Raw genomic sequence first — 19,539 nt, 5'->3', positions numbered from 1 at the left:
GGGCTCTCGGGCTCCCGGGGAGCCCGAGAGCCCCAAATGGGAAAGCAGATTCAGGCAGAAACACAACGCGGTTGTGTTGGAAAACGCTGCGGTTTTTCTTTCCGAGTTTCTCAGGCTCCTCTGAGCCAGAGGAGCCTGAGAGACTTGGAAAGAAAAACCGCAGCGTTTTCCAACACAATAACATTGTATTTATGTTTGCGGTCGCCTCAAAAGTGACCGCAAACATAAATACAACGTTTTTAAAGCTGCGGTTTTATTTCTAAGTTTTCCGGGCTCCTCCAGCCCGGTAAACTTAGAAAAAAAACCACAGCTAGTGCTTATTTCTTTTTTTTAAAATAAATAGCACTTACCGAGATTCAGCTGCAGCTTTCCTGCTCTGGTCTCCGGTCCCCGTCCTCCGCGTACAGCACTAATGAAGGGAAAGCCACCCAGCGGTAGCTTTTGTTTACTACAGCTGGCTGGCGCTTCCTTCATTAGTGCCGCAAAAGCAAAAGCCAGCACAGGAGGGCATCCATTTCACAAAATGGATGCGCCCATGTGCTTGCTTTTGCAAATTTTGAGCTTAGCTCAAAATTTTACATAGGAAGTTTTAAAAAAGAGTATGCTACTATTTTTTTACGTTGCCTATCTATTTTTTAAATAACATTTTTTACTAGATCATGCCTTTGAAGCAGATAATGGTCCATGCTAGCAAAGTCTCATTTATTTGCCAAAGTCTTTACAAGCGAGCCCTAGTTGGTCACTCGGCTAACCACTGCGTTCCCACCATCATTGGTGTTTAGTTTCTGTACCAAACTAGTTTTTCATAATATTTCTGTTTTTTGTTACTGCTGCTGGGAGTCTGTTCCCATTGATCCTTGGTTCCTGCACATGTGGTTGGTGCTCTCGCTAGAGTGCATTACATTGTTTAACCACACTGATGTCATCCAGTTGGTATTAAGAGAGCTGCTTTCTGTTCTCATTTTGGTGTGCCGGATCTTAACAAGTCCCTGTTTAGCTCCATGAAGTTTAATTCGCAATCATGAATTTGTTCCATGGCAAAAACAATGCAGAAATGTCCAGTGTTTCGGGGGTAGTCTGTATTCGTTGCATGGTTTAGCTGATCTAGTCTCTCTTTAGTACATTTGGAAATCTCAACTCCCACTCTGCACTGCTCCTCTGGACTGGATATGTCCTCTGCTGCACTGACCATAAGCCATTGGCTCCTAGGCAACCTGTGCAGGCTTTGCCAGAAATTGCAGCATCAGCAAATAGGCAGCAACTGTTTCACCAACCAGATTGTCTGCACTGCTTTTATAAATGCATCAGCAGGCATTGGGCTGGGGCCCAATCTCTGTGGACGGCCAGATATATCCTCCATTTCATTGTACTTCTTTTACCTGGACTTGGTTTCTCGGGTATTAAGTGTGTCTGCAATGCTGGTGAGCTACTGCATTCTGTGGAATAGTGCTGAAGCTGTAGATAATTCCAAATAGGTCACTTCCACCCCTCTGCCTTGAAATATTTACGTGTCCCCACCCACCCCGTCTCCAAAATAATGAATTTGCTTTGGCCACCATGACATCCTCCAATGGAAACCATGCTGCAGTGATCTTGTTTCCCCTATTCAAAAGTAGTAGTGAGTTAAAAAATGTTTTTAATTTAAATCTCATTGAATGATTTTTATATAATCAGAACATTCTGCATGGAATATTTTGTGGTTGATGTCTTACAATTGCAATATTTTTCAGTACTTGTCCTAAAATGCTGCAAACTACGGTAGCACGTTTTTCTGTTGTACTCTGTGCAATAGCATTTCTTTTTCTTTTTCTGGATTCAGTTTACACCTACCAAGCCGCCAGGAAGGACAGCTGCGAAGTAAGCCATGGTCAGTGTTCCCAGCATGCCTTTTGCACGGATTATTCCTACGGTTTCTGCTGCCACTGTCAGTCTGAATATTATGGGAATGGAAGATATTGCCTACCAAAAGGTAACTACAATGCGATGATTATAACTCACATTTGGACTTCAAACAAGAGTCTTGTCATTGACGTTATATCCCATTGGTCTTGTCCCACAGGTGCTCCACATCGTGTCAATGGTAAAGTGAGCGGAAGGGTCATCGTGGATGGCGCGCTGGTGGAGTTTTCAGATGTTGACCTACATGCCTATATAGTGCTAAATGATGGACGAGCCTACACTGCAATCAGCCATATCCCTTCTGTGGCCGCCCGGGGGCTAATGCCCCTCTCCCCCATTGGTGGCCTCTTTGGATGGCTCTTTTCTTTGGAAAAGCCAGGCTATGAGAATGGTTTTAGTATCACCGGTAAGGAGCTCCTCAATGATTGAGGCTGTAGCATGAGGCCTGGCATATTTGTAGCTACTTTATTGTTTTAGTGTCTTTGTTTTCTTTGCAGTAAAATGATTCGTCATGGTCACGTTTACGGCAAACCCTTCCCTGCCATATAGTGCTGAGATGTTTATTCTCCATCTAGAGGAAGGCTATAAATATTTCCTGATCTGTTTAAAACTAGAAAACTCCTAGATCCTCAAATTGAAATTTGAATTAAATGCTTGAATATATATTAAAAAAATGCTCCCCATTCTACAATTGAATTGAATAATAGTCTTTTAATAATCTGTTTGACTGGACATACATGGAATCCAATGCACCCATTGACTCACCTTTTTTCCATTTTAGGTGCTAAATTTACTCACAACATAGATGTCATTTTCTACCCGGGGGAAGAAAAGATACAGGTTACCCAAACTGCCAATGGTCTGGATGCCCAGAATTATTTAAATGTTAAGACAACCATAAAGGGACAGGTTCCCTTTATCCCGGAAGAGGCCACAGTTCAGATGGAGCCGTACAATGAGCTGTACCACTATTCTGGATCAGGTATGGGATATGTACCAATATTCTCAATTGTTTCTTTTATCACCACAGGTAAATGTTGATTGCAGCATCCGGACTTTTGGGCTATGTTTGCAGGGATAGATTTGTTTAATGGAAAACAAACGTTTTTTTTTTTTTTATCAGTGCCTTGCAGTTTTCACAGTGCATTCTTGTGGCAGTCTTTTGACCTCATTTCAAAAACTGGTCTCTTAGGCGATATGTTAGGCTGAAAATGTGTTCAACAGCATCCCGTAAAGGGCCTTCACCATGAACAATGTATCGGCCGAGTCACGTTTATCCAATGAACTTTTTAGGGCCTGGAAACTTTACCCAATTTTTGGCAGATAATCTTGTCCATTGAGTCTCTTTGGCAGAGGGCCTTTCTTGCATGTTTATCCTTGCTGCTAACCTGAGCTGAGGATTGGGGCCAATAAACTCTGAGCAAGGCTATCTACTAAAGCTGCTCCTCCGCGGCATTATCTGTATCCGTAACTGGCATGTTGGTAGTGGGAAGGTGGTGTGGCCAATTAGCAGAAAGGACGTGACCTTGCTGACTGACCCGCAGCAAAACATACGTTCCTGGTGGTGTGATTATTTTCTTTCCAGTAGCTCGGCCTCCACCCCTAGCATTTCAGTCTGTTTTTGTTAACTGGATGCTTTTTGTGTGAGTGAGGACTTCTTGTCCACACGCACTGACTCGACTACTTTATTTTGCTGGAACTGGTCAGTTCCAACAGCTGCTAGCGCAGGAAGAGGTGTTTTCTCCATTTTCGTGTTTTTGCACTTGTTACACACACACACACAGACACACACACCACCTAAATTGAAGTGCTCTACAATTGTTCTCTCTTTTGCTTTTTGTCAGAAAACCTTTTTTATGCACTTTGATGTGCCTAGGACAAGGTGTTGGCAGTGAACCACGGTTTACACGTTTCTCGGTGTGCACTGGAGTGTACTATCATTTTATTACTGCGATAATACCATGTTCTGTACCATGTACTCAAAATGGATGACCTGCATGTTTAAAGCTCTGTGCTTTGGCCATCTTGCTTTTTGGCAACCTTCCCGCCCTCAGGCCAGACAACTCTAAATAAAGGGATGCACTTTCAGAGTCCGGTCAGGGCAGTGGTGCTCTTTGTGACTGGTACTGACTGAAACTGCAATTGGGACTCTCCAATCCACGTTTCTCCCAGTGGATGTCTCTGGCGAGGCAGATGTTTGGGTAGCTGGCTGTCAATTATTGGACAGGCACTGCCAGTTTGAATGGTGCAGACACTTCCTATTTGTGGCCTGGAGTAACGGGTCTGGAGCCATCCCAAAGGTTGCCGACTGGAGCCTTTAAATCTGAAGCTAGAAGACTGCACCAAGAAGAACCGTAGGACTACAGGTGAAACATCCAGCATTACCAAAGCCAATCATCAGGTATCCTCTACTTCATCGCCATTGACATGGGAAGACCCTCACTGCCTTCCACGGTGGGATCAACCAGTCTCGTGTACTGCACTGCTGCCCATGCATGCTGGACTATTGAAAGGTCCCTGTACCATCCAGAGGGTGATTATCCACTTTCCAGGCTTCTCTGTTGCACTGACCACTGTCCCGAGTTGACACTTCGGCCTCTGAAGGCTTCAAATTGTGGCCCATGAACCTTATTGTCCGCAGCAGCTGCTCTCCACACTGAAGAGTGGGCGAACTGGAGCAGGATTTCTACCACCGCCATAAACTGGGTCTGCAGTCACCTGATGAGGTTTCTTCACTCCCTCACCTGCCATGTCCTGGGGGATGGTCCATCCTCCTCGTAGGAGAAGCAGTGGTCCTTTCCTATGTCATGTCTGGCTTGGAGTCTCCTCGAATATGCATTGCCTTTGGAGATCGGAACCACTGCATAGTCGGACCCAAACATGAAGCCGCTTTCAACAACTGCCCTATAACCCCTGGACCTCATGCAATGGGACCAACCACATTGGCAAGGGGCCCCAGTGACTTTCACTTTGCAAGGGTTGGTTGTCTGCAGAATGAGTAAGAGGCATGTGTGCACATCATTCTTATTTATTAACATTTATAAAGCGCACAGCAGCCCGAAGGCATCGTGGCGCTGTTACAAGACAGCATACCTGGTTACATAATACATTCTTAGTTACATGAAGAAAACAAGAGGGATAGAGGGAGAGGAGAGGGGGGGAAGGAGGAGTTAGTTGAAGAGGGTGGTTTTTAGCACTTTTTTGAAGGCTGGGAGGGAGGTCTCCGCTCTGAGTGAGTTGGTTAGGGCATTCCGATGTTTAGGTGCTATACGTGGGAAGCCAATCCCACTGTCTTTGGAACTTTGATGGGTTGGATGCCTAGGTGGTTGGTGTTGCAAGTTCTTTTATGGCGTGAAGAGGTATCTCTGACAATAGTCTGATAGGTATGGCGGGGCTGTGAGTGTTAAGCGTTTGTGTTAGTGTTAGTATGAGGGTCTTAAAGGCGATCCGTTCCTTCACAGGGAGCCAGTGGGCAGCTCGCCTCGCTTGCGCGATGTGGTCTCTTATTGGGATGTTTAGTGTTGCTCTGAGTGCATTATTTTGTGTGACTTAGCATAGCCTGTTGGCCGCCATCCAGGATTGGATGGTGGGGTAAATCAGATGGAGTGCTGTGGCGTCATGGTCATATGAGCCAGAGAGAGGTAGGAGGACCTGCGTCGTCGGCATAGTTGGTGTATGCTATGCCGAGGGAGTCCAGTTTGTCAAAGAGTGGCTTAGTGAACAGGTTGTAGAGGGTGGGAATTGTGCAAGAGCAGTGTGGGACTCCGCAATGGATGGTAGTTGGATCTGCACTCGCCCGGTTAGAGAAAACCTTCATGGCTTTTCCTTCTAGAAAGGATGTGATCCACGTGGAGGCCTCTTTGGAGAATCTTGCTGCATGAGTGAGATCTGATGTAAGAATCTAGGCAGCTGAAGGGTCCAAAAGTAGGAGGAGAGCTGGCTTGCCTCTGTCCATAATTTCTGTGATTTGGTTGTTAAGGTCTAGAACGGCAGTTTCTGTGCCATGACCTTTTCGGAATCCTTATTCTTTTACTGAGGGTTGAGTTGGATTCAAGGAAGTGTTGAATCTTGTTGTGGGCCGCTTTATCCAGGATTTTTAAAAGGAACGGGACAGTGGTGATAGGTCGATAGTTATTAGGGGAGGTGGGGATCTAGGGAGGGTTTAAGTAGGGGGCGGACCTATGCTTCTTTAAGGCTGGAAGGGACGGTACCTGTAGTAAATGAGGCATTAAGGAACGCTGTTAAGAGCGGCGCAAGGGTGTCAGTGTATTGTTTGACAATGTTAGGAGGACAGATGTCTCCTTTACACATTGAAGGTTTAAGATGTTGGAGGAGGTCGAGGACTCCACTTCAGTGACGTCTTGGAAGGAGAAGAGCCGATCAGTATTATTATAGGACGGGAGACTGGGCAAGGAGGGTTGGTCGTGGTTGAGTAGGGCTTTGTATTGCATCTACATTTTTTCTTGGAGTAGCTCAATTTTGCTAAGCAGGGCAGCTAGTATGCTGGTGCACCATGCTTCATCTTTAATGATCTTGTCAGGGCAGGTGGAAGGGGTGATAAGGTCTCTGAAAATGGAGAACGATTCCTTGGGTTGGGAATTGGCCTTCGAGATCCGTGAACTGAATGACTTAGACTTGGCTAAAAAGATTGCTTTTTTATAATGTGCGGCTAGCCTTTTGAATGATTCCTTGGTGGAGTCACTCGGCTTGGATTGCCAGTTAGGGCATCGCGTTTACCTGTATGTAAGGCCTGTAGTCCATCTTGTTGCCCTCTTCACCACATGGGGATTCAATGGGTGTAAAGTCCACTGCCTGAACACTACACTTACTGGCTATGGGCAGTGGAGTCCTTGCCTAGAATTCCTCCATGCATAGTACTTAAAGGGTAAGAATTTGAACTGTACACTGTTTGGCAGAAATGCTTACTTTTGACCCCGTACATTTTGCTGGTGGACTTTAAGGGTTTGGATTTAATTGTTCTCCCAGACAAATCCATAGGATGGGAGATGGTGACTGTTTCAGTGTGCTCTGACTTAAGAGTCCTTATGACTCCAGTTAAGGCAGAATTCCTATTTTGGGGATTCTAGGGGCACATTTTAGATGCCCACCCTGAACTTTTTTGCTCCCCTCCCACCCCTCCCCTATATTTTGTTTGGATCACAGACTTCTTTTTGATGGCTGAAGGAACTTCTCCTGAAAACCTTTTTGCCTTACCTAAGATATATGATATTGGGTCACTCCTAAGGTGAGCCAGTCGCAGGACTGCCTCTCAGGTACCCCAGTTTTTCCAAAGAGTAAAGTTATCATTGTATCATGTCAAATTGGTTTTATGGAGTAGGTAGGTGGCAGCTTTTCTTTGGTTTTATCTTCACCAATGGTGCAAGTCATTTTACTACATTGAAGCCCAGTGTGCCTTTTGGCCATTGGGGTACCAACGTGTTTGGGAGATTTCATTTTTATGCTTCATCCCCTCTCCTAGTGAGACCCCCAACACTTTTTGCTGGACTTTTTTTCTTTAATCTTGAATGATGGAGCCTTTTTCCACTCATTCATTCTTATGGGCTCTGTCGTTTGGCACTCTGTTCTGTGTTTTACCTGTCCTTTGCAGTCTACTTTCCTCCATATCTCTTTTAAGGCATCTGTATTTTACTATTGCAGCACATAGCTCCTTATGGGAAGTGTTGCTGGAAACCATTGGGGTTCCCCTTTGAGATTCTTTTCTATATCCTAGAATTCCTAACCTTTATATTCTGAGAGATTGGCACACACCACCTTATGTGGCGTGCCAAAACGGATACTTAGTTTCCCCCCTTCTCTCTGCTCCTGTGACTTTTATTGTCACATAGACCACCTTCTAGTTATGGCTGGTGGTGGTGGACGTGTTCTACTGACTATTGTGCTATTTTCTACCACAGACTGTATTCATAGTCCCGGTTGTGCACAATGGGGGCACCCAAGTACTAACTTGGCGGCTTCTTTTTTTTTTTTTGCTGTTTCTAGCATGGTTATTTGTTAGCCCTTCTTCAACCATTCTGTGAGGGGGAGGTCTGTGTGAGTGTTTTTGCCTTTGGCAGGAACCCGTGGGTGTCCCCGCCTAGACTCCAGTGTGTCTGGGCAGGCAGGAAGTGTAGGAGGAGTTTTTCACTCACCTGCTCTTTTTCTGCCTGAGGGCCTGAATGGAATGAGCTCCAAACTGGGTTTCTGGATGCCCTAATTGGACAGCCACACGACCCTTTCTGGAAACTGCTGGGAGAGACTGCAGACTCTTGGGGCCCAATTGTTAGGGAGAATTCTTATTTCTGTGCTAATTCCCTTCAACCTTAGAGACCCCCCAGCTCTTTTGCTGTACTTTAGGAATTATTTGAACCCTTGAGTGAGTGAGACTTTTTCTCACTCATCTATTTTGATATGATTTGGATTGTATGTTTCCTGTGTTTTTGGAGTCTGACAAACTCCATAGGCATCTACTTTTTGTATGGTGACATACAGCACCTTCGGTGCAGCATCACTGAGAAATCATTTAGATTTCTCATAAGGTTTAAAAACTCTTTTTGTGAGGGCACAGGAAAATCCTATATCTTTCTGAATTTTGACCAAATAGTGTTCCACGAAGACCTGATCCGAGTGCTTGGGATTGGATGGTTTTACTATATATCAGTAGATGGCTGTTAGCTGTGGAAAGGGTCGCCCAAGGGGAGGCCATTTAATTGCCTGTAAGAACGATATCTTCTCAATATCAAATCTACTATCAAACGAGATCGAGGGTATCTTGATGATTAGACTTCAAAGTAAACATGACTGGTACACACTGGATTGCATTATATTTATACTGGAACCCTTTGGCAGTCAAGCTAATAGATTTCCCACAAAGTCTATCAGATCTTTTGGTGAAGTTTTCCTCTCAATATCCATCAGATGACTGCATTATAATGGGAGATTTTAACTCCCAATGCACCACAACCAAACTATCCCCATCTCGATGCAAAAATAAAAACAAAAATGGGCAGGTATGGTAACATTTTATGCTGGAATGGGACCTTAGGATGTTTAATGGTACCATAGAGGGTGATATCTCCACCTCCCCGACTTGGCAAAGAGGGGAATCCTTTTCAACACGGAAATGGCTAAAAAAGACGACCGGGGCTATTTTGGTGAAGTGAGCACCCATGGGTGCCTTTAGCGGGGCTGTGGAAACAGCCTGTGATGAAGGTGCACCAAATCAATTAAAAGGCTTACTGCCACCAACCATTAAAGTTAGTTTGTCCTTGTAATCTAAATGTTACATTTAGAATGAGAAAGGGGATAAACACTATCCCCCCAGCACTCCACATAAGGTGGGTGGTCCTGGTCTCGCCTAATAAAATGTAAAAGGGATCCAAAGATCCTTTCTACCATTGGGAAATGTAGTTCTCACAAGATTACGCAGAAAAAGTTAAAAGGGGGAGCCCCAAGGGCAACCCAGCCACAATGGCCAGTATGTGCCAAAAGTTGTCAAAGCGGCTAAAATTAAAAAGACACTATGTAGAGTCTTAAAACTGACACCCATAAAATGAGTAAAAGATTTTGTGAGTGGGGAAAAAAGTTCCCACTCGGAGATATAAGGTACAAATAATCCACCATTAAAGCAAAACGTTCTGGGGTTGACACAGGCCAGGAAGATGCATCATTGGTATGAAAATCTTACCTAACGGGCTCCCCAACCTATAGGGCCCAGTCTGAAGTTCCAGGGTTGCAGCAGTGATGGGTGCTGCCCAGATACATTTGTATAGCGCATGCCACACAGTGAGATGGGGGGTCCCACGTGGTGGAGGGGGCCACCCAGAACCAAGAAGATGGCGGGAGGGGTGTGGGGGTCAAACCCTATACATCCTCGTGGGACATGCCCCCAGCCTGACAGCTGCCAGAGGCAGAGCAGGAGGTACTTATAATGGGTGACTGCAGCCGTCACCCCTATGATGAACTAATGTTTATTGTGCAATACATGTGTTTGTGTAGAATGTCATTGTTTAATGTATATAGTTAATAAATGTTAAGTAGTATAAATGTTATGTAAGGAATAGGGTTTTTTATGTGCCTGTCCAGGAGAGTAAAGCGGTGTGAGGTAGAGCGTGGGTGAGAAAGCCTAGGGAGAAGTAACCACCCACAGAGGCCACTCTCTGCCCTCATACACCTGAGGTTAGGGAAGTATTCTGTTGTCAGACTCACCCTGAAACACCTCCAAAGAAGGGAGGGCTGACATGGCAGAATCCCATTAAGTTGGTGCTCATGCCAGGGGAATGTTAGGAAGGGAAATAGGAAATGTTATACATAGAACAATTGTCTTCATAAATAAAGTGGGGTCTCCATTGGGATCCCTATAAAGTCCACTCCGGTGTCTGTGTCCCTTAATTATCTAGGAACTCAACAGCAATTTTATTTGGCAGGCGCAGTTGCCCCTGCCTACCCAGCAGGCCTGGGGGGGTGGGGATTGTGATGTCTATGGGGACTGTCTCTGACCTAGGCCAGGAATGGGTGTTCCCATGCCGCGTGTGTTAGGGCCATAAAACCGGGGCTACATAGAGATGCAAAAATGTTGTATGTATTGTACTGTGACAGAAAGTCAGCAAAAGCATAGTCCCGGCCGAGCTACCGTTGAGAGGACAAACTTTGTAAAGTTTTGTAAACTGTACTTTAAACTGCCTTTTCTTAAATTTGTTTACATGCAGTTGTGACTTCGACAGCCCGCAGAGAATATTCTGTAAATATTGGCGGTGAAGCAAAAAAATATTCTTATCGGCTTCAGCAAAACATTACCTACGAAGACTGCATTCATGATCAACGTGTTCCTCCCAGTACTCAGAAGCTTCATGTAGATAGAGTTTTTGTATTATACAGCAAAGAAGAGCGAGTCCTTCGATATGCTATGACAAATCATATTGGCTCAGTGCAAGGTAAGTCCTAACGTTACAAAAATTGGCCTAGTCCATTCTTATGGGTCTTCAGCGGCACAGGAGATATTCCTTGTAACACCTTTGATATTCACAAAAGATCCTTCTGATTTTCAATTAGCAAAATAGTCGTTATTTATGCTTGTGCCCATTGAGTAAAAATATTTCAATGTTGCGTCTAACAAACCTAATTTAAGTACACTTCTTCCTCAGAAATGCAATCAAATAGAAAATGTAAGAAATGTTAGTTGTATGCATAATCTGGATTTAGCTCAGTTTTATGGTTTTCTGTAAAATGTGTAAAGAAAGTAGTGCAAGCAGATTAGAAGAAAACACTAGCACCACTGTTGGCTATGTACATGGAGAAACAACAAAACAGTACAATGAATTTGGCTTTTGCGCCCCGGTTGGGAGGGGAGCGGGCACGGACGGTAACGGCCTGCCGTTATGTCCATGTCCGTCCCCCGCCCGGGGCGTGGAAAGCCATTTGCGCCCATGGCTTCATCCAAGGGAAAAGAAAGATGGCTGCTGCCACAGGGAAAAGTGAGTAAGTCCCTTTTCCATTTCTGTGGTGGACGGGGATCAGAAGCAAAACGATTAAAGTTGCAAACAGAAAATGATCTGTTATCAGCCCTCTGTTCAAAACATACTGAAGGTATGAAGGTAAAATATTAAGGGTAATGCTCACCCTTAATATTTCAACACTCATAGGCCCTCTGTACTATTAGTTTGCAAGTACTTTGGTGGTCTATGGTCTGCAGTTTTTTAGTGCCTAGCTTTCACTAATTCTTTCAATAAGTTGGTTGTGATGCAGTTTTTTGGGGGATGAGAATGAAAAAAGCACACAGCAAGCCTTGATTCCTTTGAGAACTTGTGTGGCATGCCAGGTGCTGCTATGCCAGGTGCTGCTCTGTGTGGAAGGACTACCTGCTACCAATTCTAGTGCAATATTGAATCTAATGTGCATGTTCGAGCGATGAGAAGGGAATGTAGTTTGGAATGTAAAGGTTAAAGATCTCAGTAAATATGATTTTGAGGCTGTGGCCGGCTTGAGTCCTTCTGCCACTATTGGGTAGACTTCACTTTTTTGCCTGGTGTGGTAGCCCCATCTATTTTTCTGGTGTTATGTTTTGGACTTTATTTTTCATCCCATAATCCAAAGTGCTGACTGTTTTATGCGCTCTGCCTTAAGAGTCGTCAGGGCTTTTAAGGCTGGGGTAGCCCAAAACAGTGAATGATAGTAATTCCCAAGTCTCTTGCTTAACCTCCTATATTGGTTTGGCATTGCTGGAATCTTCGGTAATTGCCGAGCAATGTGCACAGCATTCGCTAACCTCCTGCTGTAGTACTGCTTCTTCGAGCCCAGGGTATTGCTGTTATGAGTGTTCATTGCTGCTAGTGAGCCTTTTCTTAATTCCTTCAATCGTGAGCCTCATCCTATTCATCAAGGGTCTTCTGTGGCTTGCTACCCACCGGAACTCCAGAACTAGTCTTCTGGGACACCTTTGCAGAAGGTAACTCTAACATGCCAAAGACTGCCCTATTTGAATAACTGATCTCCCTTGGTCACTCCTTAACTTTTTGGTTAGGAAAACTGTTTTACTTACCGATTACTGCATTTTCCCTTCTAGGAAAGACTTATTGATCTCTTCTTGAAATTTATTTTACACAGTTTGCATATCTCCTCTAAGTGTGTTAATTCCTCTCATGTCTTTTTTAAATAAAGATAATTTTATTAAAAACAATGATCATCTACAATGTTTGATGGAAATGTATGACTCCTTTAGTGATGGGTCTCGAACGATGTGATGTCTTGTCTCCAAGTTAAACTTATGTTATTTTGCACTTATATAGCGCCTTATATACCACTGGTATGGTCTGAAGGCACTGGTAGGTTGAACGCCCTTGGGAACCGAAGTTCAGATCAGTAGAGAGAGTAGGGAGAGTCAAAAGGTGCGTGTGAGCACCAGATATGTGTGCAGCTCGTGCGGTACTCGTGTAATAGCTGCTTCTTATTGGTAGGTGTGGTGGTTGAGAGATCAGGAGAATGTGTTTGTTCTGGCAGGATTTATCCGGAACAGATGTGGCTGCGTTAGGCCTGAGGAAAGCGCCTTGCTGGGGGTGAGAGACCAGCAGTGTTTACATAGAATGATGTGGAGTGAGCGGCGGATGTTCGTATGAGAACAGTTATACCGAATGGTGTCATAGTATCTCTGTGTTCTAGTTGAGTGGTGATGTAAAGGAGAGAGTAAGCGTGGTGGTGAGATATGATGGGTTACATGCTTTTCAATGTGCAAACTTCTAAATGCAACTTTCCCAGAGAGGCTACTGGGCGAACTTCTAAGTACAATTTTCCACACAGAGGCTATTGGGTACACTTCTAAATTCAATTTATCAGAGAGGCTATTTGGCACACTTCTAAATGTAACTCTCACAGAGGCTATTGGGTACACTTCTAAATGCAATTTTCAGAGCGTCTACTGGGCACACTTCTAAATTCAAGTTTCCAGAGAGGCTATTGGGCAAACCTCTAAATGCAACTTTCCAGAGTGTCTATTGGATACACTTCTATCATCAACTTTCACAGATGCTATTGGTAGCACTTCTAAATGCAACTCGTTGCCAATCGTTTCTTGCCAATGCACAATCAATATTGGGGATGGAATCTGGGTATATTTGCTTGAGTTGGCTGTTCGTATTTGTGTCCAGCAGTTGTAGGCACAGGTGTATACGTAAAAGCAGGAGCTCGGGATTCCCCACATTACAAACGCTGTGTGATCCCGGGCACCTAATCTTCTATCCCTGGACCCAGGCCTCCAGATAAAGGTGCTTACTAGGCCTTTTTACGCATGAAAATCTTGTAAATACGACAGCTTTATTATTTTCCTGTGTACATTTACACACAGGCTTAGAGCAGAGGGCAGTGTAAAGGTCAGGTTACTTGACAGAAACCAGAAGGCTTCTTTTGATGTTTATCTACATGGATGTAATTGCAAGCCACCTCTGAAACGGAATGTATTTCTCTGAAGCCTTTCAAAAAAAGAAACTGCACACTGTGATAAAAGGAATGGTTTCCTTCTATTCAGCTTCAGAAGCACTGTGCATATTTTCCTAGAATTGTATAATTAATAAGATGGAAAACTAAGTTGCAATTGAGAATTAATATTTTATAGCAAATTATGCTTTTTTTACGGTGAAAGCAAACCAGGATTGCACAACTGTATTTTTCAGAGTTCCAGTGCTATGTACATAATCATGCAGAGGCAGATCATTTTTACACTTATAATTTAATTTACACTCTAATTATAAAAACAGTGTGTAAATATGCAGAGTATAGTTTATATCCATTCAACCTTGCAGTTAATGGGGTACATTACTCTAAATAGTCAGTGGCAGCAGAGTCTTTGCTCAAGGGTGAGTGATTGTCATTACACCAATCATAGGTGTTCTAGCCTCTCAAATCTTCAAGACTACAGTTAAAACATCCAAAACCCGACCCTCCAGCAAGTGCAAATGCTGTTCAAAAACAAAATAAAGTTACATTGGTAATTGAAATAGAAACTCAGCAAAACCTGTCCCTGTGATAATCCAGAAAGGTATTTAACTTTATGTATCGCTTCATGAATGGTTCGTCCAACATCTAGGTACTGTTATTATTATACCTCAGTCGATACTCAGTTAACCGACTTTGGAAGGATGTTAGCCAATAAGATGGCTCAGCCGGTTGAGTACTCGTTGCTGCAATCTGTGCATGATCTGTAGGTTGCAGGTTTGAATCCCGGCAGGCCAACTCAGCCTTTCATGCTTTCGAGGTCGATAAAGGAGTACCAACTTTGGTTTGGTGATAATTGTGATACATATGTTCTATGTACAGCGCTTTGCCAAAAGCGCTATATAAATAACCTTCTGACCATTAGATCAGATATAGAATTTAGCATGGAGTCTGTGCCTCTCTGCACTGTTGTATCATAACATTGGCATACCATTAGGTAGGAATAACTCCAGGAAATGAGGACTTTCATTAAACAACAAAAGACAATTCTGCTATCGAACCTCAAAACACACAATACAATTTATGTTTGCTTTACTATGTAATTGGCTAGGTTTTTTTATTTCAACATTTACATATATACAGAGATCAAATGACCAGACCATAGAGAAATAATGTAAGGTGTATTCTGTCACAATGCAGAAAGCTGCTGCATAGTAATGATTTTCATATAGTTTTTGCACACGTCGGCTGGATGTCACATACATTTTGCTCTCTTGCAAAGGAGAAAAGTAATTTTTACTCTCTTAAAACCACATTTACTCTCACATTATAAAAATAGGGAGTAAAATACTCCCACTTCAAAATCTTATCTGGAGCACTGCCTGGACCTCAGTCCAAGTGTTGAAATTGAGAGTGCCAAAAACAGTGACCCCTTAAGAAGTACTATATAAACTAAAGAAGCCTTGGCAGAGCCACTAGTGTTGGCTTTCCTATAGTAATTGCACCGAGGGGTCTATAAGGAGTGAGCCAACGAGGGCCAGTGAGGAGTAAGGGGAAAGAGGGCGAGAGAGAAAGAGAGGGGGCGTGTCAGGAAAAGGTGAAGTGTGAGGGAAAGATGGTTATGGGTTAGTAAGGGAAAGAGTGGAGCTTTCATGGTACTGTCTGACACCGTATGGTCAGGGAGAGGATGGGTGGTGCAGTGCACAGGTATGGACAAATATCTACACTAAAAACTTCAAGCAACTGCATCCAGCAGAAACTATTTTAAAATGGTATAGCAGAATTTGCAATAGTAACTCTGCTGCCGAGAGTGGAGGGTGCGGGGGGGGGGGGTTCTTGATGTAAGCGTCTGGTTACTTCATGGGTGGAATATTGCAAGTGGTTCCATGCCGACTGTGAAACTCATGCTAGTAACTTTCCAGTTGACAGTTAAGAAATCGTATCTACTGGATCCGGTTTAAGCAGATGGGTTTTAACCATGACATTCACTTGATAAAATATATACACCAATGGGTCTTTCTTGAAAGCAATTCGAGATGTACAGTCACCCATCTGTGATCAACTAGATTCTTTATAAAGCATTTTGAAATAGTTAACTAAAGCCATGAGACAGCCGAGTTTTTACAACAAGACTGGAATACGTTATTTGGCTGTTAAAGAATCCTGCTGACATTTATGCTTGATTGGACTGTGCAAAATGCAGAAAATAAATAGGCACCCTTTTTATACAGCATCACAAAAGATTATTTTTGCAATACAGAACATTTAGAATTTTATGAATCATGGAGAGCAGTGATCACATAATAAAAAGCATTGTTGTTCATTTGCTTAATATAAATAAGTACTAGTTTACTTTCCATGCACTTTGAGACTTGCAGGTATTTTGGTATAAAATTCAGCAAGGCGAAGCAAATGCAGACAGATTATGGTTAATCTTGGTATTATACAGTGTTACTTATAGATGTGTATAGGTTTTTCAGTTTGTATTATTGAATACGTGGAATTCCCCTTTTGTTTCCTTCGGCTCAATGGCAAATTCCCGTTTGCTGCAAAAGAGTCCAGTAGAAACCATTTGCAACTGACCAACTGCAATGTCCAGCAAGGTTGTATCAAATTCAGAGTGGTGCATTTATGGAACGCTTTCAGATTGACTGGGGTCAATTGATCAAATTTCAGGGAAGCTTGGTGGAACACTGGGAAACCTAGTGCCCCCCCCTTTCTGCCTCTTAGAACACTAATGCTCCAAGAACAAGGGAAAGACAATGACTTGCTTGTAAAAGTTGGTTGGTAACTAACTCTAAGAGTGAACAGTTACAAAAGTTCTTACTTATCTTGAATGTGCGATGCACTATTCTTCAAAGTATGGTTAATATCTTTTCTTTCCTTACACTGTTTTACCATTCTAATCGAAAGTAGATGTGAAGGTATATTACTCTCCTGTGATTAGGTTGTCCCTCTTCACAAAGGTAAAGTGTTGGTTTCACCAGATTATTCCTGCAGGGTAATTGTATCAGTGTCCTCCAACTGGTGGTATCAACAGATTAGTCCTTTGAGGATAATTGTATGAGTGTTCCCCAACTGGGTCTTGCTTCCCCTGACTTCCTGCTAGCTTGTCCAGCATTAGTCTGCATTAGGCTGTTGCCTACCTAGAATAACTTTTGAGTCATTCAGTAAAATGTAACATTAGGGTTTACTTCCCCTGTGCTATCTAACACAGAGCCTGTGGTTCTAACTGTATCTTACAGGTCATACATCAGTTACCGGTATAGCTGGGAAAGATCTAACCTGGACTCCTTGAGAGATTAAAAAAAGAGTATGGGTTTTACTTACCTTGATTTAGCTGTGTGCCAACCCAAAAATAAGTTCCACAAAGTTTATTGTTGGCATAGACCGAGAGAGGTTTAATTGTGGCTAGCGCCTTATCATTGCTGCCCGTTTGGCAGTGCCAGCCGCGGCAGTTGTCGTAACACCATGCTTTGGCATTGTATAAAGTCTGCTGAGTGGGGTGGGGGTAGTAAATGGATAGTTTGCAGGCCCCATCAGAGCTATCCGGTTGGGCTGCATTCTCACCAATTAATCCAAGTAGTCCAAAGCAAATCACACTTACCGTGACAATGCATCGCAGCGCTCCGTTGGTGGCCAGCAGCAGCGCCACAGTGTAAGCTGGGCGCGAAAGCTGCCTGCTCTCTGCATCGGACACTGATGCACTGTCACATTCCCAACTGTGTTACTATTTTTCGCCACCACCGGTTGAAGCAAACAGTAAAACCTGACGGTTTTGCTAAGGTTCACAGCCGGGATTAGTGTCGGCGCATGGCAGTCCAGCACTCCAACCAATCTGCTCCCAGCTGCTTTCGTGTCCCAGTCCTGAGCACTCTGTCTCTCCCTGCTATGTTGCCGAAAAACAACCTGTGATCACTGTCCCGCAGTTCCCTGCTGGTCTTGGCCCCCCGGGTTAGCCTGGTGCCCTTGGTCCACCCAGGCCTCCCTCCACCCCAGATGCTCCCGGCATCCATGGTGCCCTGGCACCCAAGCTAGTGTCCTCATAGCCATCAGGGTCCCACCCTGCAACAATCCTAGGTCTGGGTGATCCCGGCACATACACAATGGTACTGGCACCCACAGCACCTGTAGGGCCAGCTGTGTGCTCACCACTGGCCCCACAATAATGGCGAGGAGGAGAACCCACGTGGTGTGGCCGCCGACCCAACGGGGAATCATGGTGAAGCGGCATCCAGCGCCGCAAAGAAGGGAGTGGACGACGAGCACCCTACCGGCAAGTCCACCCAGCCCGTGGTCCTCTGTGAAGAGGCTGCTCATGCGGCCGGGGTGAAGGTAACCCTGCAATCCCTGTGGCGCCTGCAGCATACCCCGCCAAGTGATTAGTTTGGTTTCCTCCTGCCAGAGGGAGAATGTGCCAAGCTCCCTGATCAGAGCTCCAAAGTAAAATGCAGAGGCAGTGGCATTAGCCGGAGAGAAGAAATGTGCCCCCAAGATGAGTGAAGACCTCAAGCAGCCTCTGCCGCAGTATGGAAGGACACCGCAGTGCTGGCGGCACTGGCAAAACTAATAAAGGAAATCTTCCGCTGGAGTGTGAAACGCAGGTGACCATGCACTGGGCCCGCGCCAAGCAAAGTAAAGTGCTTGCTTACTCTGTGAAGGTGTGTGCGGCCCAGCCCCGGTGGCCCCAAGCAGCCCTGCTGCCAGTTTGTAGATCTCTGTTCTGGCAGGCCCAGAGAGATCCCATCGGTGAGTGCATAAAATGCTCTGTGTTGGAGGAAAAGGGGGGAAAAAGTAAAGCGTTCCATGCCAGCACACACCCCTCCCTTGCAGATCCAGGGCCAGCTTCTGTGAATATTAATATGCTCCGAGACCGGAGTTTTCAAAAGGACAAAAATACGATCGTTTTGAGCGGGGAAATGCTCTCCATGGTCAGAGCTGTGTGAAAATCTCCAGAAGAATACCAGGCCCAGCTAGCAGTGTGTGAAAGGAATGAAGCGCTGCGCGTTGGCGCTATGAAAATAAAATGAATGGGCCCCCTCCAGTTGCAGGGGCCATCAGCGGTGAAGAATACATGCTCCTGTCATCAGAGCAGTTCAAACTGAAGAAAGAAGATGCACGCGCATATGGGAGACACCGGCGGCAGTACATGCCTGCTATCTGAAGTGCCGGCGCTCCCCTTGCATTACGGGGCGTCTCGGCAGTGAATTCCAAATACTGGGCAATGCTGCAGGGCCTCGCAAAGCGAGGCAGGGTAACTGCTGTTACCATCAGCAGCCTGGGAGAGGGGCGGACCCAACCTTTTCCCAGCTCTGCTCCTCTCCTCCCCCCCAGCTGCAGAGACACACAGTCTCGGTAACACAAAGCCAAGGAAGGGTGAGGTCTGAACAGCCACCTCACCCTTCCTCCAAACAGCAAGGTGCTAAGCACCAAAAGGAAACCAACAGTCAGGCAGGGCCCAGGTTCAAAGACCTGCCCCCATCAGGGGGCCAGACAGTCGGCTATCCGGCCGGGGGCTGTGACAACAGCAACCCCCACTACTTACATAACAAAGACCCAGGGCCTCCCTGGGTCTTATAAATAAGGGCAGCATGCTCTGAGTAAACACAATCTGTTTGTGGACCCTGAACGGGGACCCAAACAAACAGGAGGTTCATTGTTTACGCAGTGTCTTCCATATCCTTTTTGCTTCTTTACCACAGAACCCTGCCACCCTACAAA

At 44.7% G+C, this 19,539-nt stretch overlaps 1 protein-coding gene across 1 annotated transcript in view; it reads left to right on the top strand.

Annotated features, from left to right (window-relative positions):
* The window catches only part of NID2 (nidogen 2), a 370,310-nt gene that overhangs the window by 132,058 nt on the left and 218,713 nt on the right, over positions 1–19,539 (top strand). Inside the window, exons 5-8 of the mRNA XM_069637470.1 lie at positions 1,820–1,969; positions 2,060–2,305; positions 2,681–2,881; positions 10,605–10,829. Of these exons, the coding sequence (XP_069493571.1) occupies positions 1,820–1,969; positions 2,060–2,305; positions 2,681–2,881; positions 10,605–10,829 (822 nt within the window). The remainder of the gene's footprint in view (positions 1–1,819; positions 1,970–2,059; positions 2,306–2,680; positions 2,882–10,604; positions 10,830–19,539) is intronic.

Source organism: Ambystoma mexicanum, chromosome 14 (assembly GCF_040938575.1).
Source record: "Ambystoma mexicanum isolate Mex_15411 chromosome 14, UKY_AmexF1_1, whole genome shotgun sequence".
NCBI classification, from domain to species: Eukaryota; Metazoa; Chordata; class Amphibia; order Caudata; family Ambystomatidae; genus Ambystoma; species Ambystoma mexicanum.
The sequence above is the reverse complement of the archived record's forward strand: the minus strand, read 5'-3'. Positions and strand labels throughout refer to the sequence as shown.